At 48.8% G+C, this 22,427-nt stretch overlaps 1 protein-coding gene across 3 annotated transcripts in view; it reads left to right on the top strand.

Moving 5' to 3' along the window:
* The window catches only part of Tafa5 (TAFA chemokine like family member 5), a 206,322-nt gene extending 190,535 nt beyond the window's left edge, over positions 1-15,787 (top strand). For 2 of the 3 annotated variants that reach the window (XM_040754022.1, XM_005067066.4), the window contains one exon: positions 13,728-14,696. In XM_040754022.1, coding sequence (XP_040609956.1) covers positions 13,728-13,909 — 182 coding nt within the window. In that variant the 3' untranslated portion in view covers positions 13,910-14,696. Of the gene's footprint in view, positions 1-13,727 lie in introns of all 3 variants that reach the window. The other variant, XR_005880065.1, reaches the window with a different exon arrangement.
* The last annotated feature ends 6,640 nt before the right edge of the window (positions 15,788-22,427 follow it).

Below are 22,427 nucleotides of genomic sequence, written 5' to 3'. Positions count from 1 at the left end.
GTCAAGCCGACTCTTGTGAGGCAACCCAGCTATCTGGCTCCTCTGTGGGTTGAGGTAAACCTCTGTGACATATACAGATTTCAACTCCATAGCTCTGTGGATTTGGCAAATTTATGGGGCCAAAGAGAGCAGAAGACATTACCCAGCATCCTTCATCCCTGAGGCTCACTGCTGGGCTGGAAGCTTTTATCCTTGACCCTGGGCTCAAGATCCAACATAGCAAAGGTGAACCAGATATCTGCCCTTGAACCCCTGCCCTAGCTCACTTGGGGATTCACACCCCTCAAAGGCATCCAGAGTACCTCAGTTTCTAGCTCTGTCCCTCCAGGACCTTCTGCTGTGGATCCTATGAGGAGGGATGTCACCTCACCAGGGACCATCCTCACTGCTGACAGTCACTTAATTAAGTGAGAAAGGAGGCTAAAGCTAGGGGTGTGACAGTTTGATGTGCTCATGCCTAACCTCATTCCAATTTAAAATATGTAAAAAACTAGCTCATCCCAGGCAGGGTGGATTTGTTCTCTATCGCTGCATAGAGAATCCACAGACTTAGCAACTCAGGAGTCCCACTGCCGGCTAGCTTCTCTAGCAGGTATACACTACAGCTGCAGGCACAGAGATCTACGTCTCCCCAACATATATGCATTCACATGCATACCTCACCCATGTGTATGTGCTATCTATCTCACAGTTACACACATGCATACAATACAGCCACATGCGCACACAGGCACATGTGCTACTGCATGCATATATGAACCATACATGTATGGATCATATCTGCAATCATACACATATACATGCCACTTCCACATGTGTACACACATGCACCATACCTGCTCTCACTCAACAGATACATTTACATATAATGCGCAATATATGCTCACATGTGTACATACTATGCCAATACTTTTCCATAGGTACTGTTGTCAGCTAGCTAGGAAACTTTTAGTCATTACAAGCCTATTAGCCACTGGCAGGTGGGTTAGGTGTAGAAGTAGGTTCAGTGCCGGAGTTCAGTGAGATCTACAGCAGTTCTGAGGGGGTGAATGAACACCTCCCAGAACACTCATCCTCACTTACTTATGGCCTTCATGCTGAGAGCCAGTTACCCTGAGGAGGCTCTTAGTGGGGCATCTTGACCTTTTTGCACCCAACTTATGTGAGACTTTGTCTTGAGGATATAAAGTCTTCCTCCAGGTTCTCCTTTACCAACAGTCTTTTTAAAATCAGGTTCCTCCTCGAATGAGGACCATAGTGATGGAGAGCTGTGCTGGTGCCTGTCCTTCCCGAAGAACAGGGATGGCCAGCCTGGCAGCTGAGCTGGGAAGTGGAGTGCAATCAAAAGAGCCCTCAGCTGCGACTACCCTGCACTTCTGAGAACTCCCCCACATTAGGGCCCAGCTTCTAGAAGCTTCTAGGACCCCTTCTGTTAGAATAGACCCCAAGAAATATAGATACGAACTAGAAATGGGTCTTTAAAACATTAAAGACAGAACTATACACACCCTGTTTTCACATTCAGTAAGAGCTCAAGCTGATGTCATTGAGGACCTAGCCTGCCAGTGCATGTGCCCATGCAGCTTCTCACCTTGCTCAAAACAATGCTGCAACTGCTTCTCTCTGGGAAAGTTAAGTTGAGGACAATGCACATCTCCCTCAGAGGGTCCCAACCCTGCCTCCTTGCAGTTCTCTGCCTCGTGGCATAGAAGGGCTGCCTGGTCCCTGCTTTTCTACTCTCAGTCAAGCCCAGGTTGGTATGCTAGTGTCCTCTAGCAGCTAGTAGCACACACCACAGCTGTGACAGTGTAGACCTGTGCCTGAGTCACTAGCCCTGTCTACCCCTAGAGCTCACAGCTCAGGTTCTAGATGACTAATGGTTGCAGGCTATGGAGGATCTAGGAGGAGAGGTGTGTGGTGTTCTGTATATCTCCCTGATTGTGCCCTGGGTTGCTTCTCATGGCCTGACCTGACATGTGTTTGTTCTGTCCCTGCCTTTGTGTGAGGGTCAGACATCTGACCTGTCACTGTGGTCTCTGGCCTGGATCAGAGCGAGTCACCTGGAATTGCAGGCCCACCCCTGTTTTCCTTAGCTGCCTCTGTGGGGTCTGCTTAGAGGTGGGCTGAGAACCTAGAGGTGTTCGTTCTTTACAGTCCCATCCCAGCCCTCCCTTGGGTGAGAAGAGGGTGTCCTTCCACCCTTCTGCTAGCTCTTAATCACCGCAGCAAGAATTTTACCTCACCTGCCATCTCCCATAGCCCAGAAGGATCCATATTAGCAGACCAAAGCGGATCTTAGGAGCTAGAAGACGGCGGGGGGGGGGTCCCATGGCTGCAGCAAGGAGAATAAGGAATGGCTGATGCTGTGCATGGTGGAGATTAGGGCCTGGGTTTTCAGAGCCTGCTATGCCATGGACAGTATTCTGTGTTCTTAGAGGATGGGGTAACTCTCAGGCGCTGTGAGGGCCTATTTTTTCTCTAAGCTGCCTGCCCGCTGGGCTCCAGTGTGGAAGCTAGCAGAGGTACCTGTTTCCACTCTCAAACAATCACAGCCCTTGCCCATAATCAAGCTGCTGCATAGATACTCTGGAGTGGTGGATGCTGATCTAATCCAGCAGTGACACCTCATCCCTTCTTAGATGCAGGTAGGTACCTGTAACACCTGAGGCCTGCCTGGTTTTGTGGGGTTCATGTGGCAACAGTGTGGGAGTCCCCTTGGGCAAAAGTGGGTGACCTCTAACATCAGAAGCTTGTCTTGTAACAGCTCTAGATGCAAAACTCTCTAAGATGGTGTGCACAGAGCCAGCACCCTTTGTGGCTTCCAGAGAGGAAGACTCTTCCCACCTTGCCAAGTCTCTGGTGCTCCCATCATTCCTTGACTCGTGAATGCATCATTTCAGTCTCTGCCTCTGTCTCCAAGTGGCTGTTTCTAACTGTCCTGTCCATACCACTGTTGAAACCTCAAATCTCGAATCCTCCCCTTGTAACAACACCAGTCATTCGATTATGGTCCTCCATAATCCAGTAGTACTCTATCTTGCCTTCATTACATCTGCTAGAACCATCAAGGTCAGGGTAGACAGATCATCCCTCCAGAGTGGACCAGTAGTGGTTCAGCACAGTCTCTGCTCCCAGTTTCAAAGGAATGAGAGCCCAGGTGGCATCCACAGGCCTGCGGCTTTTCTCCAAGACTAGCTGCACATGCAGAGCTCTCTCACTGAGGAGAGAGTCCGCCTCCACTCCTCTCTGGTTCCTTCCTCATTAAGGAGTTTGTTTATGGAAGATCAATAAATATTTGATGGAAAGATGAATAACCGTGGGCAGTTCCTTGGGCAAGCCCAAGGCCTTCCTCTGAGCCTCCTACGACTCCTGAACACAGTTTCTGGGTCCCAGTGGGCTCTGCACTGCTTCAATGATCACACCCCATTTTGATTAGTTTGGGGAGATGTTAATTGCTAATTTTATCAGGGTTGCTGATTGCCATTGGGTATTTTCAAGGTACAGACCTATACTGGGCTCTGCCTGCACAACCTGGTTGCACTGGGTCTGAGTCGCTTTCCAGAGCTCTCATCTCTAAGAAGGGCTATTCTGAGATAACCCTTAGTGTCTGACACTTCCTGGGTGAGGGACTCTGTCCTGGAGGTAGGTACTGGCCCTCGAGTGGCAGGGTGGTGCTAACTACCTGGGGTCTCCACTGGACTCAAAGAAAGGTCAGCTATGGTGCAGCTCCACTTTTGGAGATGAGGTAGCAGGTCCTAGGAGTGGGAGCCAGGCATCTAACTAGGCCCAGTGCATTTCCTGAGCCCTGCAGTTGCTTCTGCTGCTGTGTCTTGGGGTGTTCCCATTTAGATAGCCCTAAGCAAAGGCCTCTGCAAACAGAGCCCAGCTGAACTAAGCTAAGCATCTTACACAGCTATTGTCTAAGGTGTAGATCTGTTCAGACTGTGCCCCACAAACTGTGTCCTGTTTCCTTCTCAACCAGCCTGGAGGGGCAGGTGGTAGTTCTGCTGTGTTCCCAGGACCATCATCAGCCAGAGAGGATATCCTGATGCCCTGAACCTGAGTACAAGTGGCCATATACCCAGTGCTGTCACTGTGCAGGTTATACAGGAAAACATCTTTGCCACCTACAGTTACCCATCAGGCCCTTCATCCAGTTACCAGCATGCTATCAAATACTTATTAATACTTTGATATACTTATTAATACTTATAATGTTTATTAATAATAAGCACATGATAGTTGTTATTCCAGGCTTTAACTCTGTGTGTTGACTTCATAAATGACCCAGGGCCTTCCATTCTCAGAAAACACCTGCCGTGTTACTTTGAGGCAAGACAGTACCTGTTGCCATGTGTCCCTTCAGTCTGCCACAGTCGACTGTGAGTGCTGAACTGGAGTCTGCAGGATGTCACCTCATGTGACCTCATGACTGCTATGTGGCTCTCTTGCCCTGAGCACATAATCAGACTGTGACCCCAGAAGTGCCTTTGGGCACCAGCACTAGGAAATGGTCCAGATATATACCACCTTCACAACTGCTTGCTCCTGCTGGCATCTCACTCTAGCCTTTCTTCCCTGGGTGAAAATGAGCAGGGCAAGTTTCAGACTGGCCTTCCTTGTCGTCCTCCAGATAGGGAATCCTTTGTAATGTGACCCAGTATGTGTTCTCAGGAGCTGAGTCACTGTGGTGGGTGTAGGATTCCCTGCTCACTGTCCCACCAGGAAATGGTGCATTCTGGGGGTGGGCAGGCTTGTCTCCTGGAGACAATGATCATGTTCCAACTGGCAATCCCCCCACCACCCAGATGTGAATAACATGCAGGCAAAGCTCAGAATGGAGCCCATTTGACCATGGTTTGAAGACTGTACTTCCTAATAACTATGGAAATAGCCAGGACAGAGATAGCCCAGAGTGTCAAGAGGAGCAGCATTACCCAAGGATGTTAGGCAAGGCAAAAACATTCCAGAATGTCAATATTGTTTTTTTTCATCATGGGATGCCACTTTCTGCTTACTCTCAGATGTCTTCATTGGTAAACACTGACTCATGATGTAGGTATGTTTGGACCCGGGGAAGCTAGATGTTCAAAAAGCTATATGCAGTACAGCACTGGGCCCAGAAGATGCATTCTGCCCTGGGAAGGGAGCTAGCCTTGGCCCCTCCTGTGTGGCCAAGTGGCCCAGCTTAAGAACAGAGCAGGAGGGATGTAGAACAGACTGGGAAAGTCATGGAAAGGTACCTTGGTTCTCATCTCTGAAGCCTGGTGCTCACCATGATGTTGGGGTTTGATGCCTTAGAATCAAGCTAAGATATGAGTTGGTGGACTGAAGACAGACAGGACATGAACATGATTCTGGAGGACCAGACCCTCTGTTGCTGCCCAGGCCGTACCTGATGTGCTCTACTGCCCAGACAAAAACAAACAGCCAGAGCAGGGCGGGGCCCTGAGCTTCCTGACTCCTCTCTCTTCAGAGCATCTCTTGGGTGCCTGGAAGTAACCTAACTTAGTCCATGTTTCTAGTGTTTTGTAATGTCTGGGATTTAAGCATGTGCCACCATGCCCAGCCATGTTTTATGATTTTAACTTGAACCACAAACTGTGCCTGTACTCTGTGGATCTGAGGCTTGACAGGTGTGAGGTCCTAGCTCCTTGAGAGTTCTGCCTTCCTTCAGCAAATCAAACAATTTAGAAAAAAAATGAGGTTGCTGAGCATAGGCTACTGACAAGTGCCACTCCTACTTCCTTCCTGATTTTACCAGGGTCTTCCTGTGGGGTCTCCCACTCAGAACTGTGTGCTCCTCCATGAGGCAGACATATCCTCACCACAGTGTCACATGAATCTCTTAATGAGAATAACACAAGTCACACCCATCGGCGGAGCAGAAAAGTTGTTTTTGCTTGGTGCTTTTCTGTCTCCTGCTTGAAGGCAAACAGGTCATAGAAGTCCCCTTTGATGTAAGCCATGTCCACACCTCCCGATACTGGTATCCATAGCTCAGAATGGAGCTACATGCAATCCTACATGAGTAGGTTATTCCAAGCCAACAGTCCCAAGGATTTTTTTATTTGAATTAGAAACAATCTTATTTTACATACCAATCCTAGTTCCCTCTCCCTCCCATCCTCCCATTCCCCCATCAACCCCCCCCATCCCATCCCCTTTCTGCTCCCCAGGGAGGGTGAGGCATCCCACAGGGTTCATCAAAGTCTGTCATATCATTTGGGACAGGGCTTAGCCCCCCCCCCCCCATGTGTATAGGCTGATAGAGTATCCCTCTATGGAAAGTGGGCTCCCAAAGTCCATTTATATACTAGGGATAAATACTGATCCACCACCAGAGGCCCCATAGATTAACCAGACCTCCAAATTGACATCCATGTTCAGGGGGTCTGGAACAGTCCTATACTAGTTTCCCAGCTATCTGTCTTCGGTTCATGAGCTCACCCTTGCTCAGGTCAGCTGTTTCTGTGGGTTTCCCCAGCCTAGCCTTGACCCCTTTGCTCATCACTCCTCTCTCTCTGCATCTGGATTCCAGGAGTTTGGCTAAGTGCTTAGCTGTAGGTGTCTGCTTCTGCTTACATCAGCTACCGGATGAAGGCTCTACAGTCTTAAGGATTTGTTAGGGTTATTCTTGGAACCATTCTGACCAGTGCTCAGTCTGCAAACTGAGCAAACAGCCACACACAGAGAAGACAACAGACTACACCCTTGAGGTGGGTATGTGTAAACCAGAATGGTCTCTACAAGTGGGAGCATGGTGTCACCACCCTGTCTAGGCCAGTCACAGAGGGAAGTCTCATGAATCTTGGGTCTAGGACTCCTGTAGCTGATGCCAGAATAGCCTAAAGCTAGGTAACATAGTACAGGACCAAAGTGCCAGGAGTCCCACAGTGCTTTAAGAAGGCCTGGTATTAGACTTGTGCTTATTAGACTTGTGCTTATTAGCCTTGTTAACTTGACACAGTCTAGAATCACCTGGGAAGTTTCATTGGTAGATCATCTACATTGGGTTGGCTTGTGGCCATGTCTATAGGGGATTGTGTTAAAAGGGTAATTGATGTTGAAAGATCCAGTCTACTGTGGGCAGCACCACTCCCTAGGCAAGGAGTTCTGAACTCTATAAAAGGAGAAATTGAGCTGAGTACAGCAAATGGGCATCAGGAACTCATTTCCTCATTTCTCTTTTCTCTTTGTGTGGGTGTGATGTGACCCACTGCCCCAAGTTCCTGCCTTGACTTCCCTGAAGTAATGAACTGTGTGACCTGGAATTATAAGCTGAAAGAATGCCCTGTCTCCTGTTAATGCTTTTTGCCAGGATATTTTTATCTCAACAACAGAAATGAGATTATGAGGAGAGGGCTCACTTCAGCTGGCATGGGCTGTTTTACCTCTAAGGTGAGTTCAGTCCCCATCTGGGCACTAGCCGACAGAGCCACGGTCCTATTGGGCCACTGGAAATTCAGCAGGGCAGCAGCAGCATCCTGTGAGCTGTGGTCAGCACACAGTGGAGATCAGGATATGGACACAGAGATGACCCCCCCATCTGGACACTCAGAACTGCAATTGGTTTAGTGCCAGGCCAGGCCTCCAAGAAAGAGGACATCATAGTAAAAGTGAACAGGTACCTATCTGGGAGGTAATTTCAAGGTGAGCTAAGTTTCTGAGTCATGCCAGGACCCCTGGTAGGTTTCCTCTGTGAGTTAATCTTACGGACCTTGTCAGGACTGCTTCAGCCATAGGTGGGGTGGATATAAAGTAGAAGAGGCCTCTGTAGGACCCTTCTTGAGGATGGGGCAGAAAGTAAGGCCAGGTAGGGTAGGACCAGAGTGCGGACAATGAACAGTAGATAGGCCTAGAGTCATGCGTGGTACTCACGGGACATGTACAGGTCAACTTGAGCCTTAAGGCATGCCCAATAGGACCCCCACAAGCTTGGAGACCCTGGAAGGTCTGTTGTGCCCTGCTGTGAGCTGTGTGGGAAGTTGGTATCTTTTATGGCCCAAACCCAGCATGTGGTGCTTAAGTAAATGGAGAGGGATGTCATGTAGAGCCAGGAAGACTTCCTGCATATTCCCTAAATCTGTCTTCATAATACCACGGTGATTCCTAAGAGACAGGTCAAGGAATATGTGGAGCTGGGAATGTGTTTCAGCATGGCACTATGCCAGAGCTCAGATGTGGCAGTGGCCCCACCATCCATTTCTTGTAGGTCCAGTAACCTACAAGCTTCAACCATGGACAGGACAATGCTGGGGTTCCTCGTACCCATGGGATCTGTGCCACAGCGTGTCCCCATCGTAAGATCCTTAGTGCAGATACTTCTCTGGGGCCCTATGAACTCTGCCATCGTCTCAGACCCCTCTGGACCCTGCTGCATTCCTTAGACCTACAGCACTGAATGCCTGGGCCACACATGAAAGCACCAGGGAAGCAGTGCAGTCACCATCACTGTGGTGGCCACCGGTTACTGTGTGGGACCATCGCTAACTCTGTGCTAAGCTTTGCTGTATGCTTATCTTTTTCTGTGGTCTATCCTTACTTTGTTGTTGAGTGCAACCTCTGGAGACACCATAACCCTCATTCAGTGTCTCACATCTGAATGAGTACTGGGAGATGCTGTTGCCTGAAGGCTGTCAATCCAGTGCTGACTGCAGACCCGCCTCCTATGACTCCCAGTGTCCATAGCAAGCAGAGGATGCTGGACTCCCACCTGCTTGTCCCTACTCAGTTCAGGTGCTGGGGTAGGTTTCTCTGTCCTGTGTGGGCAGGACATTTGGTCTCAGGACTAGCTGAGAAAGTCAGATCTTGGATTGTGCTGACCCAATAGGTAGGGCTTGTAGCTTCTTATCATGTATCTGGGGACACCAGGATCAGGAAGTGTCAGTGCCTAGCTGGTCAGCTGGAAAGAGGAGCATGAGGTTAGGGTGAGGGAAAAAGTGAATTGTGATTGAGTTAAAGGTCTAGGGCCCTCAAGGGTGAGGTTAGTAATCAGCTATGAGCATGCCTGATTATGCAAGTCAGCTATCATGGGCACACACATGTCATACTGCTGAGATGGCAACTGTGACAGTGGCATATGAGTCACAGACAAATGGGACTAGGGAACTATGAGACACAGCCTGCCATAAAACTGGTTCTTGGGCCTTCTGGCCCAACAAAGACTGACATTGGAAATCCATCACAGCCTGTACTTCATAAGCCCAGTAAAGCTTGAGGGTCCCTCTTCATGTGGCCACATAGTCAGGTGTAGTGCAGACCAGGCTGCTGTCCCAGAATCTTGTCCAATCACCCTACCTTCCACTCAATCCCAGCAAGTTTTGGAAGCAGCTAAGGAGAGCCTTATTCCAAAGGTCCCAGCCTTGGGGTCAGGCCCTACAGTGGCCATCCTATAATATTAGATCGTGTGTGGGCATGCACTTCCAATCTTTGTCATACTGCCCCTGTAATTCTCAGGCAGCTGTGACATTGACACTGAAACTGGAGCTGGAGACACTGTGAACCATGCAGCATTGGTTTCATCCAGTGGTCACTTGGGAGCGGCAGCCTTCGATGTCCCTCTGTATTGAGCATGCACATGATGACCCTTGACAGAATGACAGTCACCTCCCTGGAGGAGTTCACAACACCTGCCACCTTCAAGCTCTCTCCAGAGACCTTTGGCATCCCCTTATTGTACCTTAAGGCCTGGAATGGGAGGTGGGGTCCACAGTGCCTGTTTTGGTGGTTAGGTATTCCAGAAGTTTCCAGTGCTGGATGGTGAAGAAGCTACTGCAGGAAGAAATCTGCAGAATGAGTACTCACTGTATCTGCAGTGGAAGAAGCCCACAGGGAGAATTAATGAAGACTTCTAGAAGGGAGCAGTGAAATCCACAGGAGAAATCCCAGCACTCAACACTCAGAAACTGAGACAAGGAAGTTCACCCTATGTTGTGGATAGCAAGGCCATGTCTCCAGAAACAAATGAAGGAAGAGGGAAGGAGGACTCGCCTTTGTCTAATTGATATGAATAAAAGTGAAAGATGGTGGATTGTTGACCTTCAGCAACCGTGCTGGGAAGACAGAGATGCAATAAGTAAAACACACAAGACTCAGTGACAGACACCCACAAAGGATCAGCGTACCCAGTGTTTGGCAAATTAGCACTAACATCAACCACAAAAACCGTGGGAAGGGAACCAAACAAAATGCTGCTTTTTTCCTTGTCAAACTAAATGTACCATGTGAACCCTCACTTCATTAGAAAAAAAGCCCTGGAGACTCAGTATCAAGAGCAGGGCATTTTATTCCATGGCTCTGAAAAGCCAGGCATCATCTCAGAAAGGCCTGCGTACTGATTAAGCATAGAGCACTTTTACATCGCTTATATAGATCCCCTCTTCCGTTTTCCCATTGACTCAGTAATCAGGAGACTTAAATCTTACATATCACATAGGTCTTTCCCTCTGATGCTTGGGTTTGTATATTTCCTTCTCTCTCATTTTTAAGATTTACTTAATGTACACAAGTGTCTGTCTGCATTTAAGTCTATACAACATGTGTATGCAGTGCCCATGAAGGCCAAAAGAGGGCATCGGGTACCCTGGACTTGGAGTTAAAGATTGTTGTGAGCTGCTAGAGTGATAGGAACCAAATCCTGGTTCTCTGGAAAAGCAGCCAGTGCTCTTAACAACTGAGCCATCCCTCCAGTCTCTGTTTGTACATTTCTTTTTTATTTGTGTTTGTTCTTGGAGAGTTTCATATAATGTGTTTTAATCATATTCATGTTTTAAAAACATGGATGCATCTCTGTTTTGTGTACTATTTTTTGATCAATTCTTAAACTAAAGGTTTTAATTTTTATGTATCTTTTGTTAGTAAATGAATTAATGGATTTCATTAGAGCATTTTCATGCATATGTTTAATTGTACTTCAATACAATAAAGCTAATAGATGGCAGATCTGTGGCCAGTATTACATTAAGTGAGACGATTGAGAACAAAGAACAAGGGTCTCTGCTCAATATAGTATGTGACACCTTGGCTACAACTATGTATTAGTTACAAGGCCCTCCAGGCAAAGTGCACTTCCATGCCTAGCATGTCCAGTAGCAACTGGCCTAACTTGAGCTGTGTAGGAGAGGTAGGGGTAGGGTCCTGTCAGCATGCGACTGAGACCATAATAACCAACCTCAAGGAGATCTGGGCAATTCCCTGCAGTTGGAGCCAGCTCTGCTGAGCTGCCCTCACATGCTAGCCCCAGAACGGTGAGCTGTGGATCTGCTGTTGTATGCGATATCCTTATACAGCCTTTCTGCACTGCAGACCCAGGCAAATGCAGAAATAGGAGCTCAGCATGGAACAGCCACCAGGGATAGCCTGCTGGGTGGGTGTGAGGCCGCCTTTGAGCTGTGTCCCAGCAGGGCCATTCTCAGAGACAACCCCACTAACCATTGAGTGGCCTGGCCTAATGAACCCTACTCTGTAACTCCTGAGGACAGGATCTGGGAGGGAGGAGACAGCCAAGAGCTTCTGTGTTTCTGGAAAGGACTGCTACATCCAGCCATATCCTAACAGGCAGAAGGCTTTGGGTGTGGGGAGAGAGAGCACACAGCTAAGCACGCCTGCTTGGTCACTTACCATGAAGAATCTTCATGGTGCTAGGAACATGGGAGGGTTTTACAGTGGAATAAGATAAACAAGAACAGAAACCAGTGAGTGTATCCTGTTGCCTTCCCCACCATCTGCCTGGGCCCTGCCACAGTTGCAGTCCCCAAATAACACACAAGACGCTATATTAATTATGAAGCTGTTGGCCGTTTGCTTGTTTCTTACTGACTAGCTCTGACTTAAGTATTTAACCCATAATTGTTAATCTAAGTATTTCTCTTACCAGAGAAAAGGGTCCCAACCTCTTATTCTGGCAGCCTACATGGTGTCTGCCTGTGTATCTCTTTTCCAGAAACCTCCTCGACTCCTAGTTCCACCTATCATACTTACCTATTGGCCAATAGTGATTTATTCAAACCAAACAGACACATTTACAGAATGACATCTCCCAACAAGTGTGTGTGTGTGTGTGTGTATGTGTGTATGTGTGTATGTGTGTAAGGGCCAGGGGATCTTGTCCTCCAGCCCAGATGGAGTAATACTAAGACCCTCCTTATCATTCCTTTCTAGAAAGAGCAGAGACTATTGCTACAGAACAGTGGGGGGAAATCAGCCCCCAGAACACATCTAGAAAGAGTGGATTTTTGGTAATTCAACAATATATTTTTCTTCCAAGGAAATGTCACTGGATAACAAATGTGTATGGTTCCAGCTGTTGGTTTTCCCATGTTTACAGACAGATTGTCCTATCATATCTAACAATCACCTTCCAAAATGTGCTGCAGACTCAGACCACATTCCCATCCCAGCTCAGTATGACAGTAGGGGGAGGGGTGCATCCCCAAAGCCTACACCAAGCCTTCCAAGCCACAGAAGCAGGCAGGATGCTGTGGTTTTAGTCAACCTCTGATAACTATGGGGTGGATGCTGTGTGAACTGTTCTTAACATGTACTGTCAAGTGATATTGATAGGAGAAATATAAACTTTTCAGATGTGATTTCCCCCATGTGTTTGGTAAGTAGATGAAGATACAAAGGACTGATTATACCTATAAACTTGTCTGGCCAATGAATGTGGCTTCCACTAACAACCCGTGGTCTCCCTAAAGCTCATACCATGGCATATGGCCTGGAGAGGCCACTCAGCAACTGGACCTCACTCTATGTATATATACCATGGGGTTTGCCCATGTTGGAAGGGATCCCATGTTCTGGAGTTAGTCCTAAGACTTCTCCAGGGTGACAGAACTGGAGTTGTTACTGGGGTTGTTGGAGTCATAGCTTGAGAGCAGGCAGCCCCAACAAGCAAGGGCCATCATCCATCCTAATACAACAGAGACTACCTTGATGACAATCAGAGAAAGCAGACTTATTCCACTTGGACACACTGGAGGAGGAATCAGAGGTCCAGTGATTCCCTAAGTCTATAGGATACTGAAGAGGTTTAGGTGTAGAGGGTAGGAGGTATATGTGTAACTAAACAGTCTTGGTCAAGGTGTGGTCCCACCCATTGTTGGACCATCCTTGTCTCAGCTCAAGTCTCTCCTGCAAGGTGGTCTGCTAAGTTGCCAGAATTGTGTGAGCACTCTTCCTGGGAGACAAGCATCCCCCGTGGCTGATACTAACCTTCCACCTTTCCCTTCTGTCACCAGAGGACTCCTGAAGATGTTTTATTGTCTGTTATCTCCATCTGTCTGATTGCTGAAATGTGGGGGAAGCTGTATCTCCTCTCCTCCTGGAGCTGTTAAAGGGTAGAGAGATGAAGTGCCTGCTTCCTGGGCCAGTATGGGCCATGTGTTAAGTATTCAGATTTGTGCCATGCAATCTTCAAGTGGACCTAGACCAGCTCTGGCCAGCACAGGCTGGAGAATGAACAGAGTTTTCTCTGGGTCCCCAGCAGAGGGCAGCCTCTCTTGGAGTACAGACAGGGTGGTGCTTTTAGGGGCATAATCTTATGCAGAGTGCTCCCCACATGCCATGCACCATCATCCAGGTCTTCAATCTTAGTCTCCAGAAGATGGTTAGCTTACCCACAATGGGTAAGAAGGAAGGTCTCTGTGTCAGGGACTGTGTCAGGAACATGACTCTGAGTGGTTTCAGGATGAGGCTGACTGCTCTGTGTCTTTGCTCTTCAGGTCTCCTGACAATCGCAGCCCCTGCGGTGCCCCTGGGAGTGGCCGTGGCTCTCTGGAGATTCTACACCTCAGCCACAGTCCTCCACCCTGTGTGGACACCGCCTGTACTCCACCTTCCCACAGTTTCCCAGAGGCCTAACCAGGACAGTCCAGTTCCTCGGAGCTCAAGTCTGTCCAGCTGAACCCAGGAGGCCAGGACTCAGACACACAGGTCAGGGGTGGTGACAGGAATCAGCAATACCTGGTGTGTGGAGCCTGGCTGCACCCACCCTCATCAGCTACTTGCTCCCTGGAGTTGGAGGACAAGAACAAGGAGGCTGCAGCCCAGCCAGCTGAGCCACAACGCAAGGTCCGGGGACTGTCGGGTGCAGAAGCCACCATTTCCTGTGTCCCAGACTGTCTGAATCGCTTTTATTTTCTTATACTTTCAGTATACTCAATAGACCAAAGAGCAAATCTATTTTAACGTGGACACGCCCTTGCTGCCAAGAGTTCCTGGGTTTGATTGTGGGGCGGGGGAGGGCACAGTGGCAGACATGCTGGTGGCCCAGGCAGCATGGAGAGGGCATCTGCGGCCAAGACTCCCGCCCCACGAACACTGCAGCGTGCTCTAGGAGGATGGCTTTGCCCAGAAGGACACCACTGTGGTGCAGCTGCAGGACCCAGCCGGGGCGTGGCCGGAGACGGCCCCCAGCGGACAGCAAGGGCCCCGGACACAGACCCTTTGCCCCTGTGCTTAGACCAACTCTATCGTACTAAAATCACTTTCTGTTTTAACCAGTTAGACATGCCTCTTCCACAGCTCCATTTTTGATAGTTGGATAATCCACCATTTGCCAAGAGCATGCTGGGTCTCCCGTGACTGCTGTCTCATCTGATACACCATTTAGCTCCAGAAAGCAAAATTAAAGAAAACGGAAGTAACCCTGTTTGAAAGAGATCATTAAATGTATTTTGCAAAAGCCTAAAGTTATATATTTAACAGTTTTTATATGTTGTATATTTGTAGAAAATCCTATTTAACATTTGACGGCAGGTCTGACCATCACAAGAGTTGTGGCCAGGCCCCCTGTGATCCTGGAAACTCTGGGGTTGGCCTTGGAGGACCTCAATGCAGGGATGGAGGGGCCAAGCTGTGGTTGAGGTGCAGAGGACCTTGCCCAGGCTAGGAAGCTCTGTCTCTCTTTGCTTTGGTTCGGTCTGGTAGCTCACGCCCCCCCCTGTGAGTCTGTGTGTTGGTAAACATTGTGTGTACAATAATTTGGTCATGCCTCCTCTGACGGATTTTGGTCCCTCTCAACTCTCTCAACCCCCTTTGCCATCCATAGATCTTGAGTCCATGTTCGGCCAACTTGTCCTTCCCAAGTAAATGGCCCCCTTCATTCACAGAGGTCCTCGGTCTCCACATCAGGGGGTGACACAGCAGGGCTGGGGGGTGGGGTAGAGGAGCTGGGGAAGAGTCACTTTCCTTGGTTACCCTACACTGTGGTGCCAGAGGCCAGCGGATAAGGGACAGACACCGTCCCCATTCATTTTCCTAAGTTCTTCTAAAAGTATACTACCTACATGTCCAATTAACATGATTATCATGCTAGTAATATGCTACTAAAGAAAAGAGTAAAAACAATGTATTTAACTCCAGTATATAGATGCCGTTCCAGCAACCATAGGCTAAAGATAGGAAAGAAAGTTCTGTGAGATCACGTGTTCTCCCTTCACTCATACAGAGGGATGAGCATCCTGGGCAGAGAGATGAGGCTGAAAGGGGGTTCCCCTCAGAGAAGGTTGTCAGTCAAGGTCACTGTCCCCACGGTGCCAGGCTCCGGCGGCCTGTGTTGCAGGTGGTGAACAGGGCAGGAGGTCTCATTTTACCTCAGAACCTCAGCATACATACAACCTCCCCTCAGCTGTTTCTTTTCAAAGCTAGCATAGACCCCTCCGAGGGCAGAGACCGGGAGATTTAAGATGTTGCAGCATATTTCCCCCCTTGTTTTACGGTATCCAATTTTGTGTTGATTCAGCTAAATTATGAAAATAAAGAAAAAAAAGTCCTTTGATAAGCATGGCTTTTGTTCCCTGACCGTGGTGTCCTTGGAGAGGGGAATAGTTTGTGTGGCTGGTGGGGATGCAGGTGGGCACCATGTCCTGGGTTGTCCCTGATCACAGCACCTGAGACTGACAGTGTCAGCTAGGAATTGAGCGCCAAGAATTTCTTGGGCTTGTAGTAATACACTCTGAGGCCATCCCTGGGTTCAGAGGTTGTACCCCGGGTTTCTATACTATATGATAGTCCCACTCAGGTGTGCTCCATAACTGTGGAATGTGCCCCTGGCACCCCCACACGCACCTAGAGGGTTCCCTGCTCATTACAGACACATAGTCATCTGTTTTACTCCACCCCTGTGGGCCAGAGACATCCCAGGTGACCTAAGGGAAGATGGATGGCTTTATGTATCTACATGTCTCCCAGTTCTTGTGAGCTATAATGGCCAAGACACAGAACAGGAGTCCTGCTCAAAGGTCCACGCACCCCAAAGAACTCCCTTTTCACAGAAATCTGCTCAAGCCTGCAAAGAGCAGTCCTTGGAGATGAGGCCTCGAGTTGCCGCCCAGTTCCACTTGCCACCTCCTTATGACAAATACTAACCCTGGATAACTGTAGCTTTGGGGTGGAATATGACTCTCTGATATCCCTTTTGCTTTGTTCCAAAGAGACTCCCATCAATCTTCAAAGTCGCAGAGTCGGGCACACAAGCCCAGTCTGCCTCTAAGGGTGTGGCTTGTGCTGGGGTTGAGAAGGTAGCACATAGCAGCTTGCATCAGCTTCAGGAGCTCCCAACCAAACCCTGTCCCTTCTCATGTGGAGTCTGGATGCCCACATCAGAAAGAGTCAATCTAGGCTAGGAAACCCATTGCCTCCTCCACAAAGATATACTATAGTAAGCTGCCCTGGTCTATGGCAGCTAGAACATAGTCAGTGTGAGACAATGGGACCAACACCAGGGTCCCCCTCCTCCATCCTCTAATGGCACTATTCCCCAGGGAGATGTGTATTCACTCCAGATAGGGAGCTGGCAATAGACTAAAGTAATACCACCAAAATCCTACTTGACACATTGATGAGTTTATTGGAGTTACAGGAGATGGGTGAGAGGTTGTTGACAGGTGCATAGTCAACTCAAAGGCAATTACATCACCCAAAACCCGACCAGCATGGGTGACTACTCACAAAGAGGAAGCTCCCTGCATGACTTACAGGCAGCTCAAAAGGCTGAAAAGTCTCTTCTCAGCATCTTTATGGCTTATACAACCTTCAGAAAGGAGGTTTTGTGACTGACACATTTAAGGGATTTTTTTCTTTTTGAGACTTGTGAGTTGCTTACTTCCTGCGTCTTAAGGAGTTTCCCTCTGGATGGAATGTTTTAGTAATGATAAATTGGTATATACCACTACACCTAAAGAGTCATCATGAGGAGAGAGCCAGGAGTCTGGTGTGGAGAGGTAGATCAGCTCCCTCTCCAGCACAATAGGGCTGGTGTGTGCTGTATAAGAGCAGCCCTTCCTTCTAGAACTGGCCACAGAAGGGCATGGAGATTTTTTCTTTGGGTGAGGAGCCGATTCAGGCTGGTGGAAATTATGCATTCAGGAAGCTTCCTGGGCAGGCAAGCTCTAAGGCCTCTGGTATGGGCTAGAAGTCTGTGCCTGGCCCAAAGGCACTGAATTAGGTGGGGTGTGTGCTCCTTCTGAGTAAGGGCATGACTCTGCACAGACCTTTGTAATCTCTGAGGAAAGAGCCCGCCTTGTTGCTGACACATGGGCTCCATGGTTAGTCGGTAGCCTTTGCTTCCTCTCCCACCAGCGAAATCACCATGGGTGCTCTCCTCCCCCTCTCAGACAGAAGCTCCTCCACATGTGAGCAAACACCTCTAAAAGGTTCTAGACACACCCAGATGCCAACTAACAGGAAAGGATTCAGGGACAAGCCTTAACCTCTTGTCTTCCCTCTCCCCAGATGCAAGTACATCCCAGGTCAGCTCTGCTCCAGTAATTGATGCCAGGCAGTTTCAAAATCAAATAGACGCCATGATCCCTCTGGGCCTGGCCACCATGGCAGCCGGCTCAGGTGTCCAATGGGTTCCTGCTAGCTAGACAGGCAGAAGTGGAGATATTCAGGTCTAGGCTGAAGCCACTAACTGATGGTATTTTCCATGGATCATCTGGGAAGTCATGCTTCCTCTCTGAGCCTTGGTTTACCCATTAGAAGAATGGCAGGACTTTGGGGAGACCTTCTGGACTAAGAGCATGCTTCACTGTTGGAAAGTATTCACTGTATAAGTTTCCTTCTCCCCTTTGGGGACTTGCTGAGCATCAGTGCCTGTACCAAATTTCTGCCTCTCAGCACCTTACCCAGGACCCTAGACAATGACCCAGGGCAAAGTGCTCTGAGCCTTGTCTCCAATATCATGTCATGGGGTTCAATTGAGTTTCACCATATGGCAGGTAGGCATACCTGTGAAGCTGTGTACCCATGCATCGGGCCAGAGCATGAGCCAGAGCATGTACTCACATGTAACGTGGTGGTATTCTTATACCAGGAAGTGCCACTCTGTGGATAAGCCTAGAGTTCCGGGACCCAGAGCCAGTGGGACTGGGGTGAAGGGAACAAGGCAAGTGGGCCTGTAGGCATTGGTGGCGATGACCAAACACCAGCATCAGGATGCAGGTGCTTGGGGCTGGCGTAGAGTCAGAGTGTGTGTACACGCATGCTCATTGTCACCATCACTGAAAATGTGGGACACTTTCTCATCTGGAGTCCCAAAAAGGTAACCTGTGGTGTTTCTGCCTTGCTGAACACCAAGACTGTGATCAGAGATGTCCATTGTAGGTAGCGGATAGCTGCAGTAAAATGACTTCAGGTGACAGTCATTGTCACTCAGAGAGAGCTTTGTCCTCCTTTCCCTGCAGTGTCTGAGTCTTCCCTGCCCCCTGCTAGACACGTGACATCTAGAGGGAAAGTACAGGGAGACCCTGTCCTCAGCTGCCCCTCAGCTTGGGAAGAAGGTAGGCATACAGGACTTGCTCCTTTTAAAACTGTCCCTAGCATGGAGAGACCCCAGATCTTGGGGGAATGTAGGATTCCACTCAGTGAGAAAGAGATAGGCTTCTGTACTTCACTTGACAGGGTCATCGATAGGTTCTTCCCTCCTACCTGTCCAAGCTGATGGTGGATTCCCCAGCAGGGCCAGCCAAAGGGTGATGAGCCACCGGGCAAAGCGGGTAGGGAAGGAGAGAGTGGGTGTCATGTGGAGTGGCCATGCACACCATCTTTCAGGGATGAAGGATCAGATTTGAGGGCCATCTGTGTTGCTCCACAGAAAAGTATCTCATGACAGTGGCCCACTGTTACCCTAACATATATCCATCCATCCCCATTTCAGGATTCTGCCTCAACTCTTGTCCCTGTTTGCTCGCCCAGCTCAACCTGCACACCAGTCAACTCCCCAACATCATGTATGTGGGAAGGGGTGCAGGATTTGGTCCGTCCTCACTCCTGACCAGGTACCCGCTATGGGGACAGGACATTACCCCAGACCCAACCACCTAGTGCACCCCCCTTTGCTCAGCACTGACCTTGGTGCTCCCTCAAACCTGGGGAGTTTCATCTCCTCAGAGCGCTTGTGTGTTGTCTCCATACAGTGAGGACTCATCTCATTCCGTGGCCTCACGCACCTTCATCCAGAAGTCAACACCTCTGGGACATGCTGCATCTTAATATATTTCATTTCTTTGTTTGTGCCTGCAGTCATAGAATTACTCTGAAATAATAACCACATTTGTTTTCTGCTGTTAAGAATATCATTCGTTTATTCCCTCCACCAACGCTTCAGGGAAGGAATTTGTCTCCGTCGCTGGTCGTGGGTAGCCATTGGCCCCGTGAAGCTGGGGCGACCTTTGGTGGCTCAGCTGAAGCTCCTGCCTCTCTCCCTTGGGATTTTCTCTGAGAAGAGTCTCTTCCTGGACAAAAGCAGTCAGAAGATTTGATCTCTGTCTCGGACACAGCCCAGCCCTGCTTCAAACCAGGCCAGTGACTATAAGGAGGGACATGGCCCTTAGCTTTGCAAGTGAGTATGAAAGCAAACTTATTTGGATTCCCATTAGTCAAGACAAGAAAGGAAGGATTTACTCAAGATCCTGGTGGCAGGAGGCAAGACCAGAGACTGCACAGGCTCAGAGGCTAAAGTGTGGGCACACAGCAGCACACATTTCCTCATGGACCAGAGGAGACCCCAAGTCTGAGCAAAGCATGATCAAGGGGTATCTTTGTCATGAATCTTCTTCGGACACAGCCATGAAACATCTGAGAGCTCCACAGTCACTGAGAGCAAGAGAGAAAAGTACTCTGAGAAGTGAGGAAGCATGAAGAAGTTACAGATCTTGAGTGACAGTGCTTTGTGATTCCCAGTGCATGGGAGTCTATGGAAGGGAGACATGGAGACAGACACTCTGGGAAGCTGCCTTCCTATGTGACTCTAGCTTGTATCAAGTTGACAAAAAACTAACCATCAAAGGCAAACTCTGATATGATGGTATAGGCCATCTGGGCACAACCAACTCCAGTCTGTGCCATTTGGGTATAGCACTCATTGCCCCAGTATGGAGTCAGGGCTGCAGGAAGCCAGAGCTGTAGAAGCTCCCAGCCTGTGGCTGAAGGGTAGGCTTGGCAACTCAATTAGGCTCATGTACAGGCAGAAGTCTTCTTTACCAGAGCAAGGCACACTTGTTTTCCAAATTAGCTTTGAAATAGTTTTTTGGCAGTAGGAGGTTTATGTGTCTGCATGAGTCTGTTTCACTGTCTCCTTATGTCTATGTCCCTCTATCCCATCCCACCCCTGTGTGTATGTGTGTGTGTGTGTGCACGCGCGCACGTGCACGCACGTGCACAAGTGTAGACAACTTGGTATATGTGCGACCCTTGCAGGAGGCAACAGGCTCTGAACTCCCTAGCTTGGCAGGATGGGGGTGAGGGCAGCAAGGGGAAAGTACCCCTCAGAGTTCAGGTTATCTCAGATGGAGGAGGGTTTGGCAGGTCAACATGGTGACTATATTGGTTACTGCAGTGCTGAGAGTGGGGCTGGTTGGAGATGCTGTGTGAATCTCCTCTTCTGTCCCTGGAGACTGGTGACCTCCAGAAGGATCCAGCAGGAGAGGGGGAAGGATGCCGTGGGTATGGGGTGCTCAGGCAAGGCCTCCATCATTGATGTTCCAGACATATGCTGTAATTGGAGGTTCTGGGGGAGACAGTAAGTGAAAAGACCCTGGGTCATGGCTCATGGTATTTAAGGAACAGTCAGGGGACCTGCAAGGACAGGGAGCCTTGCTTAGAATTCTGGCCATGACACTGGATAGTGGACCTGTGCCTCCCAGTGGAGGATGTAGTGATCCTCTCCCAGGATCATGCCTGACTTTCCTATACCTTAGGGAAGTTGCCTGGTACAGAGTGGACATGAGGTTATCATGCTTCCAATAACAAGCATCACCATTGGCTCATGACCCCTACATGATCTTTGTGGGAGCAAACAAATGTCATTGTACCTCCTTCCAACAGCTGATGACTGTGGGAAGTCTGAGTCACCAGGTCACTGTTATACTATTTAATCTGTATGATCCCCACTACCACCAGACAGGTTTGCTCCAACCAGCGTTTCATAATAAAGGCAGGCCCAGGAACTAGATGCCATGCCATGGGCAGGCCCTGGAACCATGGTAAAGTATTTCTGTTGGAACCTCTAAGATTTAGATGTCATATCCTACCATCATCCAATGGTGACAGAGACCATGTGTGACAGCTCATCCACCTTCACCTGTTGGGCGTAAAGTCTGGAACTGTAAGCATTTCTCTAAGAAGAGCCGCATCTGTACTGGCTCCCCTGAAGCCTGCTCAGGGTCCACAGCTGAGCCTGCCCTGAAGCAGGATCCCTATCCCAAGTCAGTCAGAGCTATACAGCTCCTTGGAGAATCTAGCATCATTTTTCAAAGAGTGGGGCATCCAACCACTGCCTCTCCCCACTTCTGTGATAATGAGCCCATATTCCATGTGTGATGTCTGCCTCCCTGCTCTGTAGCCCCTAACACCTTACCAGAGGCACATGGAAATAGCCCAGGGTGGTTTGGGCCAAACAGAAGAAACTTTTCTAAGCCATACCTCTAGGCTCTTGCACCCATTTCCTGACTGACTCTCATGGCAAATGCTGGCCTGCCTAAAGTAAGAGGGCTCAAAGAGAAGACCCCTCTCCTCTGATACAGGTCAATGAAGGTCACTGACAAGGTTGCAGATCAGATGGTGCAGATCTGAGTGGTCATGGTTCTCATGATGCCCAGGAATTGGAGTCCTTTTCCTGACAGCAGGCATCTGGAAGCCAGAAGCCTGTGCAAGTCACCCTGTCTTGTGTAAGCATGCAGCAGGAAACTCTGGTTAGTGATATTTTCTGAGGTCCTGAACCCTGAATGAAAGCACAAACTTTAGGTGTCATGACCATACACATGTAATACATATATAATGCGTATACACACATATATACCATGCACATATTTACACTTACAAACACATATACACACATACACATCTATATCATAAACTGTAGAAACACACATACTAACATATATGCATAAAAATGCACTTGCATTTACATCATACATACA

The sequence above is a fragment of the Mesocricetus auratus genome, unplaced genomic scaffold (assembly GCF_017639785.1).
Source record: "Mesocricetus auratus isolate SY011 unplaced genomic scaffold, BCM_Maur_2.0 Super-Scaffold_100010, whole genome shotgun sequence".
Taxonomy (NCBI): domain Eukaryota; kingdom Metazoa; phylum Chordata; class Mammalia; order Rodentia; family Cricetidae; genus Mesocricetus; species Mesocricetus auratus.
The sequence above is the reverse complement of the archived record's forward strand: the minus strand, read 5'-3'. Positions and strand labels throughout refer to the sequence as shown.